This window comes from Leucopleurus acutus, assembly GCF_964270905.1.
Source record: "Leucopleurus acutus genome assembly, chromosome: 1".
NCBI classification, from domain to species: Eukaryota; Metazoa; Chordata; class Mammalia; order Artiodactyla; family Delphinidae; genus Leucopleurus; species Leucopleurus acutus.
Window position 1 is genome coordinate 54213761 of NC_139142.1, and position 16812 is coordinate 54230572.

General features: G+C 39.5%; 2 protein-coding genes across 3 annotated transcripts in view; one reads left to right on the forward strand and one right to left on the reverse strand.

Annotated features, from left to right (window-relative positions):
• FANCM (FA complementation group M) overlaps nt 1-724 on the reverse strand; it is a 53587-nt gene extending 52863 nt beyond the window's left edge. For both annotated transcript variants that reach the window (XM_082849491.1, XM_082849490.1), the window contains exon 1: nt 112-724. In XM_082849491.1, coding sequence (XP_082705617.1) covers nt 112-646 — 535 coding nt within the window. In that variant the 5' untranslated portion in view covers nt 647-724. The remainder of the gene's footprint in view (nt 1-111) is intronic.
• A 1847-nt stretch (nt 725-2571) lies between these two features.
• On the forward strand, nt 2572-16781 carry FKBP3 (FKBP prolyl isomerase 3). Its single transcript, XM_082851196.1, has 7 exons — nt 2572-2708; nt 5129-5230; nt 5803-5910; nt 12555-12690; nt 13181-13248; nt 14803-14900; nt 16457-16781. The coding sequence occupies exons 1-7, from the start codon at nt 2601-2603 to the stop codon at nt 16509-16511; spliced, it is 675 nt and encodes a 224-aa protein (XP_082707322.1). The 5' UTR covers nt 2572-2600; the 3' UTR covers nt 16512-16781.
• The last annotated feature ends 31 nt before the right edge of the window (nt 16782-16812 follow it).

A 16812-nucleotide genomic window follows, 5' to 3' on the forward strand; every position in this document is an offset into this window, starting at 1 on the left:
GGGGACTATTCCACACGGGTCAGGAATTCCTTTAACGCTATTTCCCAGAACGCATACTTTTCCCTGGGTCCCAGCTCTTAATTTCAAATTAGCCCACTGTTTCTAAGATACCTGTCATTTCGGCCATGTGGGACTGCGGGATACCCATCACCCGGTAGCAAGCCTCGATCTGCTGTGTCACCAAAGGTTTCGTGGGGGCCATGAAGACAACCTTGCCGGAGGGGAACCAGCGGTAGAAATTGTACATGACTACGGCGGCAATGAAGGTCTTTCCCAAGCCGGTAGGCAGACACACCAGCGTGTTGCAGAACAGAGCGGTCCTGGCGATGTGCAGCTGGTAGTCCCGCACCGGGCAATTAGTAGGGTAAATCCACAGGGCGCCCGCTGAGGTGCAGAACCCGCCATTCTCTAGACTCAGCTGCCGCTCTGCTTCGTACACCGCGACCAGCAACACATCATCGTCCGACTCGGGCTGAGCCTCTGTCGCCTCCGCCGCCTCTGCTGCCTGTGCCGCTGCAGGAAAACTCGCCCCGGAGATGCCAGGGCTCTGAGGCCGCTCAGTTCCAGAGCTGCAACTCGGAGCCCCAGTGGATCGGGAGACTCTTGAGCCCCACGTCTGAAAAAGCGTTCTTTGCCGCCTGCTCATTAGGCCAAAGACCACCGAAGGCTTCTCTCAGACGCCAGCAGCTGTTGCAGCTCAACAGCCTCCGTTCCAAACCCCATCGGTTATCTCCGCATAAAATACACTAGAACTAGAAGGCGGGGTTAAGGCCTGTTAATCCAGTTGGAAAGTGCCGCCACTGAGTTTGCGTGGGGAAAGTGATTGGCTGGCTTCCCGGAAACACCGTGGCCCTCTAGGAGACGCATGCGCGTTGTTATGGAGCCACCGAAAATTTGGTCCCCTTGTCAATTTCTTATCGACTCTAAAGTTGGGTTCCGTTTCTAATGACGAGGTGTCCGGGCATCATTGCGAAATTGATGCCGCTTAAAATGATACAATAAATAAACTTGAGGTTCAGAAACAATGGATAACCTTTTTTTTTTTTTTTTTTTTTTTTTTGCGGTACGCGGGCCTCACTGTTGGGGCCTCTCCCTTGCGGAGCACAATCTCCAGACACGCAGGCTCATGGGCCATGGCTCATGGGCCCAGCCGCTCCGCGGCACGTGGGATCCTCCCGGACCGGGGCACGAACCCGTGTCCCCCGCATCGGCAGGCAGACTCTCAACCACTGCGCCACCAGGGAAGCCCTACCCATTTTTTTTTTAACTTAATGTTATTGAGAGTCTAACTTGCCTTATTCCTTGTGGTTGGCCATGTTTTTAAATCGGAAGATGAGGTGAAAAACAAACATGTTTAGATAAAATTAAATAACGTATCTTATTTCTCTATCCAGGCTGAGAAAACAAAACGCCAGTTCTCTTTTTCAGGAGTGGCAACGCATTATCTTTTTTTTTTGCGGTACGCGGGCCTTTCCCGTTGCGGAGCACAGGCTCCGGACGCGCAGGCTCAGCGGCCATGGCTCACGGGCCCAGCCGCTCCGCGGCATGTGGGATCTTCCCGGACCGGGGAACGAACCCGTGTCCCCTGCATCGGCAGCGGACTCTCAACAACTGCGCCACCAGGGAAGCCCCATTATCTTAATATTTTGTATTGTTAAAAGGGAAGTGAATGGTATGGTCCTGATATTCGTTGGAAAATCCTAAGGGAAAAAAAAGCAAGGCGTCCTGATGCTCCACCATTACATCTTCATAAATGATATAGAGCAGTAAGCGTCGGGGTGATATTCTACTCTAGCGATAGCATTCTACCTCAGACTTGGATACAATTCCCGGCTTCTCCCCTCTAAAAGTGGCGACCTCGAGTAACCTCTGTAGATTTGTTTCTTCGTGTATTGAGGAAAAGTACACACACATCACGAGGTTGTTTGGACCACTAATAATGTCACCCCTCATCGCCACCATCAGCAAGAGCCATCCTGCGTGTAGCCACTTTACATTGTTTTATATGGTCAAGTGTCTGGACTTGCTTTTAGACATGCTGTTTATCATATGTTTGTATTTGGGAGGGGGAAGGGAACCGGTTGTATTTTAGTTTAATTTGTGTGAGTTTTAAAAGGAAAGTGGTGGAATATAGGTTGTTCTGATGGACAAGGACTGAGCCAAGTCAGATGTGAATCTTTAGGCTAGAACTAGATAAAATGAGATTAGATGTCTGAATGCTTTTGTTTCCTTTAAACATATTAAAGACTTTAAATGCATAGCAGCTTGTCGGTAATAAACAAGTGTGGGTAATGGCTGGTAAACAATCACTACTATCGGAGGTCGTCGCCTCACAAGGGTTCCAATTAAGAGCAGCTGACAGCTTGCGGCTTTCTGCGTAGTCCGCTGCCGGGGCCACATCGGCCGGTTTTACCCCGGACTCAACAAAGACGCCCGCGGAGCACAGCCTTGACGTCACTCAAACACTGGCCCCAATCCTGCTGGGTAGCGCCGTGACCCCGCCCGCTTCAGCTCCGAGCAGGGGCCGCGCCACGCCTCTGGGGCGGGGCGATGCCGAACCCAGGCGGGCTGGCTCAGTAAAGCGGAGGCAGCGGGGGAAGATGGCGGCGGCCGTTCCACAGCGGGCCTGGACCGTGGAGCAGCTGCGCAGCGAGCAGCTCCCTAAGAAGGACATTATCAAGTTTCTGCAGGATCACGGTTCAGATTCGGTACCGGAGGCAGCGGGGCGGCCGGGCTGGTGCGGCTGAGGGACACTTCACCCCCCCGTAGATGCCCATACATTCCGTATTCCTCGGTGCCCCCGCCCTCGCTCTCCAGCGGCCGGTGGCCTGGAAGGCCGGAGAGGTCCCGCGTGCGCTCCCGAGCCACGCTCCCGCCCCTCGGGCCGGCCCTACTTGGGCGGGTGGAGCAACTTTACCTCTTGCGGCACGCAGCAGTAGCAGATTTAGAACCTCATTGAGATGCTTGAGTGAGGTGGAGGCTGTGAAAAAAAGGAACCCAGTAGATTTTGGGGGTTGAGACGGGGGCCCGAGGACTGGAGGCTTGCGTGAGATAGATCCCTGGCGGGGAGTGTGGGCTGTTAGGGAAATGAGAAGGGATGTGAAGATTTCGGTGGGAACGATGGTGCGATTTGCTTTTCTCATCAATTACCAAGCACTGAACACTAATAATTGTGATCTTTTTACAGTCTCGCTGTTTAACTTTTAAAATATCGATCCTTTAAATGACCTTTTCACCTGTATATTTAGGGGAGTTACATGAGTATTTCGGGTACAGTGGTCTCCCATTGTTATAAACAAACCAAGAAATCTATTTGGCATTCTTCCTACTTTTACGCCCTGCATTTTTCAGCACAGTCTCCATCTTAACCACTCTCCGTAGTCACAAGTTATTTTTGTCAGACGGCTTCTTTTCCTTCGGAAATTAATATAATTCATATCTTCTTAAATTGCAGAACGACTGTACAGTTTGTGTGCCCGCAGCATCTCCCACTTATCAGAAATAGCAGGGGTCTAAATGTGGTTTATCTACTATTTTTAACTTAATTTCCAATAATCTCCCTCCTGAATAATAATTCTGACATCAGCAAATACTTATACAACATCTACAGCAAGAACCGTACTCAGTGTTTGGGGATACAAGTGTGAAAATGAAAGACCATGCCTCAGAGACACCATTTTATACCATTTTACTATTTTAGTGGAATCATTTTCTCTTAAGCCAATCCACATTTCACTGAAACAATAGAGTAGGTATATCATTTATTAACGTGTAATGCCTCAAAACTGTACTATATTCATCAAATTCTTATAAAACAAATCATCCCAAGGTGGAATCTAATGTAAAACTGGCCCACGTTGGACAATTTCAAGAGACTTGGCTTGTCAAAATACTAAGATACTAATACTAATATACTAATCTTTTACATGCATATTTTCCAGTGTTCATTCACATATGTAAACCTATATTTGACAGTCACTATTTTATTGATCATAAGATATCATGGAGATGTTTATATTTTGGATATCTTTCTGAAAACTTGCTAAAGAAATCACAACAGTGCTAAAGTAGCTGCTTCTGTTTAATCAAAATAGCCTTTCCCATGAGGCTTTATCATTTAGAACATTTCTCTCTAAGCGTGAGAGAGAAAAATGCAATAGTGATTGTTTCAGAAAAACTGCTTTATTGTAAGGTTAGAAGGTTAGAAAGATTAAAAGATGCCAGAGGACAACTTTGGGAAGGTAACAAAATGAGGAATCAAGCAAGGACCACAAGGTAGAAAAGGAAGAAGAATAAAGTAAGGAAAACATGTACATGATTTTGAGATGAAGGTACATGATTTTGACGATTTGATATTTCAATAGTAGTATTTCAGTATTCATCTGACAGTTTAGTCTTATATTTGAGAGAAATGGAATTCTACTGTTAGAGTTATTAAATACATTATTAATCAAATAGGTAATATGTATTGAGTTCTTACTGTATGACTGGAAATGGTTTATTACATTTACCCTTATAAGAAGCCTCTGACATAAGATGCTGTTATTAATCTTTCACTGTGATGCAGAAACTGAGTCTTTAGGAAAGCTTAGTCCCTTGTCTAAAATCAGACAGCTAGGATTTTAACCCAGATGGTCTGACACCACAGTCTATACATTTGAACACTATATATCCAGCATTGTGTAACAGTGTTTCTGGGTGTGCCAAGAAAGGGTTACAGATACGTCAAGATATTAATACCCAACATGGCTAGAGGCTCCCAGGGCACGGGCCAAGTAACATCCTGCCAGGAGCAGCTTTGCCCAGTTACCAAAATGTGCTTGCTGTGTAAGTGTGCTCTTCCGTGAGTTCCATGAGGGGAAAAGGGTCAGTACACACCAGTGTAACCACTATGCAATATTACAGTTCTAATCTTTGAGTATTTCTTATAATTACCCAATATGTTTTTTTTTAATATTCCTTAAATCTTATTTTTGTTATGAAGTAGAGTATAAAATGTAATGTTTCATTTCTTTTATCAATAGTATGATTGAAAACATAATTTCTAACTCAAAAGTTCATTTTCTAATTTTAGACCCTTTCTTACATGAGGGAAATTATTTTGACTAACCAGCTTTTTTCTTTATAGTTTCTTGCAGAACATAAGTTATTAGGAAACATTAAAAATGTGGCCAAGACAGCTAACAAGGACCATTTGGTTACAGCCTATAACCATCTTTTTGAAAGTAAGGTGAGTATTGTTACATTTTATTACCAAAATATCATTTTAGATATTTTATTCCCAAAAAGAAGCTTTAAATGCATTTATTTGCAGAATATGTTGACATTTTTCCACCTGTACTTTTTCTTAACTATAATCATAAATGGACTATCAAATTTAGCATGGCTAATCTGTAATATGGCAGGATGTTTTGATATTTTGAAAGGGAACAGATTTTTAAGGACACTGAAAAGTTACAAATCTAAAGTAAGTTGCATTTCATTAATGTATTTGAACTCTTGGTTAGACCTAGGCTGAGCCTTTAGAAAAGCAAATTTTAAGAAATTCTCCAATATATGTTAACTATGAAATGACCACCTTCCACAAAAAAAAAGAGAATCTTTATTAAGGAATTGATTGAATACTGTTCTTATCTCTGAGTCTGAATTGGTCTTTCTAAAGGTTACGGGTCTCATTACAGAATTTATTTTGTGAGATAGTTTGAGATTCATAATTTGTTGATTAAAATGCTTAATATAAGATTCTTCCTTTGTTCTTAGCCAGACATGAATATGATAAACATTAGACCATTTTCCTTACAGCGTTTCAAGGGTACTGAAAGTATAAGCAAAGTGTCTGAGCAGGTGAAAAATGTGAAGCTTAATGAAGATAAACCCAAAGAAACCAAGTCTGAAGAGACTCTGGATGAGGTATGTATAGAATGTATTCTTACTTGATTTTGCATGTGAATTTGAGAAAAAGTATTTGCTTTACAGCACTGACTTCTCATAATAAGGGGTGGCCACTTTCAGTGAACCAAACACTAATATGGAGTGGGTTATCTCCCTTGGGTGTACTCAATAAGGAAAAAAGAACCAGTGCTTTACAGTTAGTAAGCCTTTCCTGTGAAATACCTCTAGTTTTTTTTTTTTTTAAAAAAACATGTTCTCACTCATAGGGCCAAATCAGTACATTGTTTTTTTGTTTGTTTTAATTAATCAATTAATTTATTTATTATTGGCTGCGTTGGGTCTTCGTTGCTGCGCGTGGGCTTTCTCTAGTTGCCGTGAGTGGGGGCTACTCTGCCTTGCGGTGTGCAGGCTTCTCATTGCGGTGGCTTCTCTTGTCGTGGAGCACGGGCTCTAGGCACATGGGCTCAGTAGTTGTGGCTCGTGGGCTCTGGAGCGCAGGCTCAGTAGTTGTGGTGTACGGGCTTAGTTGCTCCACAGGATGCGGGATCCTCCCAGACCAGGGCTCGAACCCATGTCCCCTGCCTTGGCAGGCGGATTCTTAACCACTGTGCCACCAGAGAAGCCCTAGCTTTGTATTTTATATTGCCTCTATGTCTGGCCAGAACTTCTGAGCTTTCAAAGCTATTTTAAGGGCCTATTCTATAGCCAAGTTGGACTGAGTGAAAGAAACTTCCTTTTGATTATTTTTAGCTTTTTCTGATGTACATGGTGTCCTAGGCAATATAAATAGTTAATTCGGGCCTGGCTGCAGGGTGTGGGTTCATCTGTCTCATCTTTCCCAGCCCAGGTTTTGTATTTTGGTACCAAGGTTTGAAGAGCTAGATAAAACTATTTCTGAAATTGGGAGATTGGGATTGACATACATACACTAATATGTATAAAATGGATAACTAATAAGAACCTGCTGTATAAAAAAAATAAATGAAATAAAATTCAAAAAAATAAAACATTTTTGCACCAGTGTCTCCATTAAAAAAACAAAACTATTTCTGTAAATGGCCAGCCTTAGTAGAGCTAAGGACAGCTCTTTGAAAAGCCTCAGTAGAGCTAAATTGATTATTATCTTGCCACTTTTGATAATATCTTGCTAACAACTAAGCTCACTCATTCCTAGCAGTGTTAGTATCAGTGACATAATAATTTGATAAATGTTTTATATAGTGGGCAAATATTGAGCAGCTACTAAGGTAAATAGAGGTATAATTATTAGAAGGTTTACAAAAGCAGTTGGCAACATAGTTCATCTTCCAGAAGGAGTATTCCAGAAAACTAGAGTAAGGGACGTATGAGGTAGCAGATAATATATCAAGAGATTAAGAAAAAGAGCATTACAAATAAAAGTAAAAGCTGTAAGGGCTGGAGGCAGTTTAGAGAGATTTCGTGAGAGTCCTAAACTATATCGTTTTCTTTAAAACGTCTTTTCATTTCATTTAACTGGTCAGCGTGAGCCCTCTTTTTTATGTACTCATTGTCTTCCTGCCTAGATTCCGTAACTTCTTGACCAGTACTTTGCTGGTCCCTGCTGTCTGCTTTCCCTGTTCATGCTTCAGGACTGCAGAGCAAGTACTGTGAAGAAAAATAATCATCAAACTTTTTACTGGGCTTTGTATAAATTAAAGCTTAATATCAGACAGGCATGGGTTCTAGTTTCACTGCTACTCAGCAGCTTTCATACTATTCCTCACTCAATTCCCCATCCACATAAACTACTTGACATTTTTCCAGAAGTTCTCAACCTTCTCTTATTCCTTTCTCATTATATATTCTTGTGTTCTATTTTACCAAAATACTAACATACATAGTTGTAACCATTCTCTTCTTCCCAGTTTAAAAGTTCTCTGATCTTTGGTTTTCTTTTTCCTTTTCATGTCTCCCTCAGATCTAAGGCTCTCAAACATCTTCTTTTTCACATCTTCATCCATTCCTTTTTGATTCTCAAGCATTCCAAGGTCTCAGACCTGGAGTGTGGGAAAAGTCACTAATCTGCCTTCATTCTCTTTCATCATCATTCAGCCCCAAAATGGCTGTTCTAGTAAGTTTTCTAAAATATTTTGCAAACTGCACCCTACTCAAAAATCTTCAGTAACTCTATACTGTCTAGAGCTGCACTGTCCAATACAGTAGTCACTAGCCATACGTGGCTGCTGAGCACTTTGTGGCCACTCCGAATTAAAATGTGCCTTAAGTATAAAACATGCAGTTTCAAAGTTTTAATATGATTTTTTAATGTAAAATATCTCAACATTTTTATATTGATTACATGTTGAAATGATATTAATGCAGCAACTAGACAACTTAAAATTACATTTGTGACTCATTGTTTTTCTATTGGATTGCATTTTTGGCATTCAAAACCTTCCAATATCTGGCCCCTGCCCAGCTCCATATTTACTACTTCTATAGAAATATTCTTCTTCGGTCACAGATGTCTGCCCATTGTCTACTAAACTGTCCATACTTTTATTTCTTGCTTAGTGTGTCTCTCCTCTCAGCTTCCCTATTTCTCAGTTCTCTGTCCCCTTCAAGACCCAGGTCATCGGCTCATTGCTTCCTTTGAAATTTTTACCATCCCAGACTTTACATAACTGCCAAAAATTTCTGTAGCACATGGTTATCTATATTATTTACCTCTACCTTATTTATCTTAATGCAGAGAACCTTGTCTAATAGCTGTTACTAGACTTTAAATAAATCAGTCATAGTCAATATATTTATTACCTATTATGTATTAAATAGTATTGAAAGTTTTCAAGTATGAATGAATATTGGACAGGAGAGAAAGTATAAGTTAGGTCAGGAACTCACACTCAGACGTCAGAAGTGACTGTAAAAGTACTCAAGCCAAAAACTTGAGATTCATCTTTCATAACTTCTTTACATATAATCATCACCAAAGTCTGTTGATTCTGCATATATATATCACAAAACTGCTCATCTTCTGTCATCCTCAATGTTGGCACCCCAGCATAGACCTAGACTACTATACTAACCTCTTCCTATCAAGTCTCCCCACTTCCACTTTTGATTCCCTATCCATTCCTCAACTAGGTCAAACTGATCTGTTTAGAACACAAATCTGATTTTGTAACTTCTTTGTTTAAAACTGGTAATTGGTTGCTCAGTGACCTAAAGATAAAAACCCGGATTCTTAACATGTGTTATGTCTTTCGAGCCTCATCTCATACCATTCTCTTTTCATTCTTACCTTGCAGACTACTATTTTCATGCTCTTCCCTGCTATGAAAATGCTATTCTCTGTTGTAAACCTTCCCCTACTGAGTGACCTTCTTTTGTCCTTCAAGATACAGTGTAAACATTATTTCAGAGAACCCTCTCCCAGCCTACAGCCTATACTGGAGTACGTCACTGTGTCCTTCTCATGTTGGCACCCTGTGCTTCCTCTTTAGGTCTCCTAACACACACCTATATTCTCTGTTAGAGGGAGGGCCAGAACCACGTCTGCCAGCTCAGCTGTGTATCTCTAGTTCCTGACATATAGAACATGCTCAAATATTTCTTGAATTGAGAATAATTATGTAATATACAGTTGACCGTTGAACAACATGGGTTTGAACTGCATGGGTCCTTTATAATATGCAGATTTTTTCCTGTAGTAAATACTGCAGTACTCCATGACCCTCAATCCTTAGTTGGTTGAATCTGCGGACGCAGAACCATGGATGCGGAGGAATCATGTAAAGGGAGGGCCAACTATAAGTTATACATGAATTTTGGACTGCAGGAAGGGTTGGCACCCCTAACACCCAAAGTGTTCAAGGGTCAACTGTACTCTCATTTTTAGAGGCTATGCCGTGATCTAGTTAATTGCAGCTATGATGATTACTCTCAAAAGTTCCTTTATCTGTGTCTAGAAGTTTCTAGCTCAGACCCAGTCTCAGGAATGTAGTTCTTTTCCTCACTCTGGACTAAGAAATTGCTGCAACGCCAGGAAATTACCTAAAAGCCAGGTCCGTTCAAGCACATTAACTCCAGGATAGCTTGGGACTGATCTGACCTCCCACCATGAAGCAATCAGGTTCTTGCAATGAAACCCAAAATGAGATCCACCATTTTACAAAGTGTGTTTTATAGGTCCCAGAAGTTCCATGTTGTTTTCATGTGTCATCAAAAGCTGTACCTTGTGTCTCCTACTTGAAGTTTCACAGTGTATATTAGCTAATACATAATTAGCTCTGAGAAGTTATGCAAAAGAGGCATATTTAACTTGAATGCAGTATTTCCCAAACTTAATTATATTAGGCCCTTTTCTTCCAACAATGCCAAGGAATGGGTGATCCATAAAAGACACTTTGTGAAACACTGAAATTGAGGCCCCAAGTAGGCAGATTGCGCCTTCACTGTTAAGACTGAGATATAGCCACCAATTTATTGTGTTTGCATTATACTAGGACCTCTAATGTAGGTAACACAACATGCCCAAGCAACGTGGTACAACAAAGGGGAAAATAATGGAATGACATTGGTGTTTTTGGTTTTTTTTTAATTTAATTATTTATTTATTTTTGGTTGTGTTGGGTCTTCGTTTCTGTGCGAGGGCTTTCTCTAGTTGCGGAGAGCAGGGGCCACTCTTCATCGCGGTGCGTGGGCCTCTCACTGTCGATGCCTTCTGTTGTTGTGGAGCACAGGCGCTCCAGACGCGCAGGCTCAGTAGCTGTGGAGCACGGGCTTAAGTTGCTCTGCGGCATGTGGGACCTTCCCAGACCAGGGCTCGAACCCATGTCCCCTGCATTGGCAGGCAGATTCTCAACCACTGCACCACCAGGGAAGCCCGACATTAAGTTTTAAAATGTGGCTATTATTTGCTAATCGTACCTTATCCACTCAATAGTTATCTGTAATTTCTTTAATAAAGTCTTGATATTCTGATATTCTCACATAATATACGTATATTGTCATCCTCATTTTGTGGCTTTTAAATGTTTTAAGTTAAAATTATTTTCAAATTTGGGATATATGTTAACAGTTTTTGTCAAGTCAACTATATTCCTTAAAAATCATTTATTTTTCTGATATAACAGAAAAGGATAGAGAAAACATAATTCCAACACCTAGAAATGAATGTTTAACATTTCAGAACATTTTTGAGTATTTTCTCTGTGTATATTTATTGAAAAGTTGAGATTTTACTGTAGAACTTTCTACTGATTTTTCTTGTAATAAGAATTTTTCCACATTACTAAAAACTATTATATTACCATAAATATGTGGTTTTATTTTGCCATTATGTATAATAGTGTATGGAATAACTGCATAAAGATTTTTTCCTAAGTTTCAAATTACTTCTTGAGTATATATCTGTATAAAGAGAATTATCATACTTTTAACATTTTAAAATTGCATTCCAAAGAGATGGCACCAGTTTACACTACTAGCAGTAGACTTCTAAAGTAACGTCTCACTAAAACAAGCTTGGAATGGGTCAGGAAGAAAGTTAATGCTTACTTTTGTAATACACTTTGTATTCAAGCTATAGATGTGACTTTCTTCTGACTTAGGGAGGCAGCCTAGCTTTAGCTGAAAGTTCTAATCCTTAAGACTCTGAATTGCATAGGGCTTTATACCCTATCCAGGCCTCACTACTTTCTCTATAAAAGATGGGGAAAGAACTGCCAGGTTGCTGTATGGTTAAATGAATGGACATAACAAAATGACTAGTATTAATACCTGACATTCCATATGTGCTTGAGAGGTAGTAAAGTGGTTAAGGCTTGGGCTTTATAACCAGGCTGCCTGGTTTCCAATCCTACACAGCCACTTTGGAGCTCTAGGACCTTAAGCAAGTTACTTATCCACTCTATCCTTTTGTTTCCTTATCTGTAAAACAGGGATAATAATAGTACCTACCTCATAAGGGAGAGTTAGTTTCTGTAAAACATTTGGAATGTTCTGTAGTATAAAATTCTATATATTCTTAAGTTTACCTAAGAAACTGATTCTTTTGATTCTCATTGATTCCTCACTAATGATTAGATTAACCCTTAGCTTTAAAAAAAAGAAAGACCCTGATAATCCTGCTTTGTTCTAGGAAATATGCCTCTTATGGTAATTTCTATAGATAATTCCATTCATTGTGTGAACTTATTTTCAATTCAAGTCCAGGAACAGATGCAGTATTACTTGTATTTATTCTAATTGGATATAATTTAAATATTTAGTAATGCCAATTATTGGTGCTAACACAACTAAAATCTTTGAAAAGATGTCACAATGATTTAATGCCTTATAATTTTATAGGAATTAAAATGTAATGATATTTCTAACCTTGGAAAATAACTGGATTCATTTTATTTGATGAATAATTACTCTTTGTCAAAAGAACATAGGTTTCCAAAGAAGCTGGAAGTTATTTGAAATTATAGGTGTGCTAGTTACTAATATTCTCATCACAGACTTGAAATGAGATAGTGAGTTTTTTAACTCAGTGGTGAACCAGAGGCAAAATAGTTTGTTACCAAATCTGTGAAATTCTTGTGACTGGACTTAGGTCACAGTTGGCTGTATAAGTATTCTCTTTGTCATCCTTCTAAAAAAAGGACATGAATTAACAACTCTATGTGTGTGTTGTTTTTGTTTGTTTCTAGGGTCCACCAAAATATACAAAATCTGTTCTTAAAAAAGGAGATAAAACCAACTTTCCCAAAAAGGGAGATATTGTTCACTGCTGGTATACAGGAACACTACAGGATGGGACTGTTTTTGATACTAATATTCAAACGAGTAAGTCTAAATGTAATCTTATCTCTTTGGCTTTAGGGCATGCCAAATATTTGTGTTGGCACTACCTTTTTCTTGGCTGTCATTTTTTTTCCGGAAGTCTTTTACACCTGTGATTTACTTGTAAAAAGTTTTCAGTTCACTACTTGGCTGGGTGTAAATGAAGACCTTTTGGTCACTGAAAAGCAAAAAATAAGGAAGCTTAGTCTAAACTTTGTTAATGCCCCAAATTCCGGCTTTTGTATTTTAATATAAAAGGCAGAATAGTGTTATTTTAATGGTGTAAATATAGGTCCTTTCCGTCTCCCTACTTTAGACCATAATTATTTTTACATCCAAAATTTTCTTGATGAATTACTTGGCTTTCTGAATTTTTATTTCTTTTCAGATGCATAGCATGGTAAGTTCTGAAATCAATTTAAAGACTAATACACTGTGTTTTTCAATTGGAACTTAACTTCATTATTAATTATAAAGAAAATCTGTTTTACAGGTTCGAAGAAGAAGAAAAATGCCAAGCCTTTAAGTTTTAAGGTTGGGATAGGCAAAGTTATCAGAGGAGTAAGTAAAAACTGGCCATGAACCAGTAGATATTATGGCACACGCTACTTGTGGTATGGTAGCATAAAGAATTAGGTTTGAGAATAGAATGAAAACAATCTTTCGAGTCTCACAAATCAAGTGTTATCATTGCTAACTGATCTGGCACAAATTACATTCTCTGGATCTCAGACAGTACAGCCTACCTCAAGGTTGCTAAAAGATTAAGTGGGGGACTTCCCTGGTGGCACAATGGTTAAGAACCCACCTGCCAATGCAGGGGACAAGGGTTCGAGCCCTGGTCCGGGAAGATCCCATGTGCCGTGGAGCAACTAAGCCCATGCGCCACAACTACTAAGCCCGTGTGCCACAACTACTGAAGGCCACGTGCCTAGAGCCCGTGCTGCACAACGAGAAGCCCCCACACCGCAACAAAGAGTAGCCCCTGCTCGCCGCAACTAGAAAGCCCGCGCACAGCAACAAAGACCCAATGCAACCAAAAATAAATTTTTTTTTAAAAAAAGATTAAATAGGTATAACTTAAAGCACATAATAGAGACTCAAATATTATTTCCTTCCATGCCTGCCCCTTTTATTATTTTTTTCTTTGTAAAGTAATTGCCAGAATGTTTGGCTTTCTAAATTTGATTCTTATAAAATGTTAAATAGCTGTTGTACCACTTATACATGATTCAGAAAGGTAAAATATCTGTTCCACTGAAGTACTGATAGAAACTCCTGTGGCCCTCTCACCTCTCACAATTTAGGCTCAAACACCAAAAATATCTTTCAAATGTTAAGTACGCCTTTACCCACCCTTACATGTGAGAGGTAACAGAAGGAAACTCTGAAAAAAGGGGAAGTTAGGCTTAAGCTGTACTGACCATTGCAGTGTACAGTACAAAAGGAGATGAAACAGCAGGACGTCAAATATTAATAACCAAAATGCCTATTTAAATGCAGTTATGAGGACCCTAAATGTGTTATTCTTTGTACTGTGGTAAGACCTAAAATATTGTTCAATCATATCCAGAGCCCAAAATAGAATATAAAACATCTTGAAACTAAAGGTTTAGTTGAAAATCACTTTTAACTACTATCTGATTATACCAAGTTGATATATTAGGTTGAGCTATTTTTGTTTCTGTAACTAAAATGTTTACTGGTAAATTTGTTCTAGTCAACCATACTCTTAATTTCCAGTATGTGACAGATCTCTATCATTTGAGCTTTATGTAATTGTTACATTTCAACAGAGTATATGATATTAGTAATATATTCTGTATCCTTGCATCATACTGTTTTTGGTAATTTGGCTTTAAGATCCAAATTTGTACAAAATGACATTATATCATTTTGAAAAGTTCAAGTATTTACACTAGAAAATTGTTTAATGTGTCCTTAACTTTTTTCATTGAGGAAATAAAGGACAGATTTAGAGACTCTCACCCAAGGACATTACCTTAGGACATGAAATCCTGTAACAGAATGCTTTGTATGTAATCTTGCCTTTCTTCTGGCTTTGCATGCTTTTGTAAAGTATCATTAGTTTTGATTTTATGTTCTTGCCTTTAGTGGGATGAAGCACTCTTGACTATGAGTAAAGGAGAAAAGGCTCGACTGGAGATTGAACCAGAATGGGCTTATGGAAAGAAAGGACAGCCTGATGCTAAGTATCCTTTTTTCCTTTGTAATTAAAAGAAAAATCATTAAGAAAGATCACCTGAAGGTATGTAAATGCTGTCTAGGTTAACCTCTAGGTCAGAGATCCTGTCCAGACCAGTCTTCCTGATATTTAGATGCTTTTGTGTCAACACCTCCAATATACACAATATTTTCTACTGTTACAAAGTATTCTAACTTGAGCTGGAGTCTTTTTTTCTTCCTATAAGCTCTTAATTTTCAAGACCTAAACTGAGGTTTAAGTTTCCATCTTTGAAAAGCTACTATTAATGTTTGAAGGCTTTATTTAAAGGAGTTAAGATGCTCAATACAAACAACTGTAACAAACTGTAGGATTCAGATATGGCTCATGGTAATTTTATGCTTCCATATGATTTCAGGCAATTAATTGGGTACTCAAAGCTTAGAAATGGAACACTTTGGGGATCACCAGTTGTGATCCAGCATCATAGTCCAACATCATAGTGTACGCATTTGTGATTACAACTAGTGACAGTACTTTTCTGATAGGCCCAATTTGTGAACATTAAAAAAAAAAGAAGAGCCATGACTCCAGTCTATTACGACCAGAACAATCCAATAGCTAAGTAGGAAGGTAGTTTAGTTGTTGGTTCCATTCCCAGAGAACTAGTTGGACCAGTTAGGGTAAGTTTGGGGATAAAAAAATTGGAAGTCCTTTCTAGACTTATCAATTAGTTACTTGGGAATATAATAGCCTTCTTCTCAGCCTATCAAAATCCCGTGACCAACTGCAGCTCCCTCTCGTGAAGTATCTCAAGACCAGTCAGATAAAAATCACTGTTATCTGAATTCAACATCTGAAAATTTACAGCAAATATCAGGTAGTACCTCATATGAACTTTGATTTAATGTAACATATACAATCAGCTAGATTGAAATGACTTGGGGCAGGGGTGGGGCATACTAAGTAGCAGTCTTCATCAGGTAGTGGCTAACTTGGCAGTACTAGAGAGGAAGATCCTAGAGTTCAAGCTGAATTTATCTAGTCAGCCTTTATTGACAGGTTATGACCTCCATTCACAAAAATACTTTTAGGAACCTCTAGGTTCCTATGTACTAGCCCCTGAGTCAACTATAAAGCCCTCCCTTTGGAGTTAATTACCAGTATCCAATATACATAATTCTAATCTTATTTTTATAAATTTGTTTATTTGGGGCTGCGTTGGGTCTTCGTTGCTGTGCGTGGGGTTTCTCAAGTTGCCGCAAGCAGGGGCTGCTCTTCGTTGTGGTGGGGGCTCTAGGTCATGGGCTCTAGACGCGTGGGCTTCAGTAGTTGTGGTGCATGGGCTCAGCAGTTGTGGCTCATGGGCTCTAGAGCACAGGCTCAGTAGTTGTGGTGCACAGGCGTAGTTGCTCCGCAGCATGTGGGATCTTCCCAGGCCAGGGCTCCAACCCGTGTCCCCTGCATTGGCAGGCGGATTCTCTAAGCACTGCGCCACCAGAGAAGTCCCATAATTCTAATTTACACTAAGGGGAATAAGGGGAGAGGCAAGTTTTATCAAATTTACCTTGACTTCTTCAACAGAATTCCACCAAATGCAAAACTTATTTTTGAAGTGGAATTAGTGGATATTGACTGAAAATAGTAAAGGCATCAGCAACAATAAAACACAGCCTTGAAGAAACTTAGGTGTCTCATTAGAACTGGTTACTATTTTAAGGGAAGAGTCAACTGGAAAATTCAAGAAGTTAGAACTTGTTTACTTGATCCCCAACTTCTAAGAAATGTAATCCATTATAAATCCTTGAAGTTTAAAATATTTTACTACAGCTGTGTAGAATATCACTTAAAGAGAACTGACTTGCCTTTTACCTCATGTTGTAAACTAAAAGGCTCAATAAAAATTTATCCTATGTCTTGATTTGTGTTGTGTAAATATA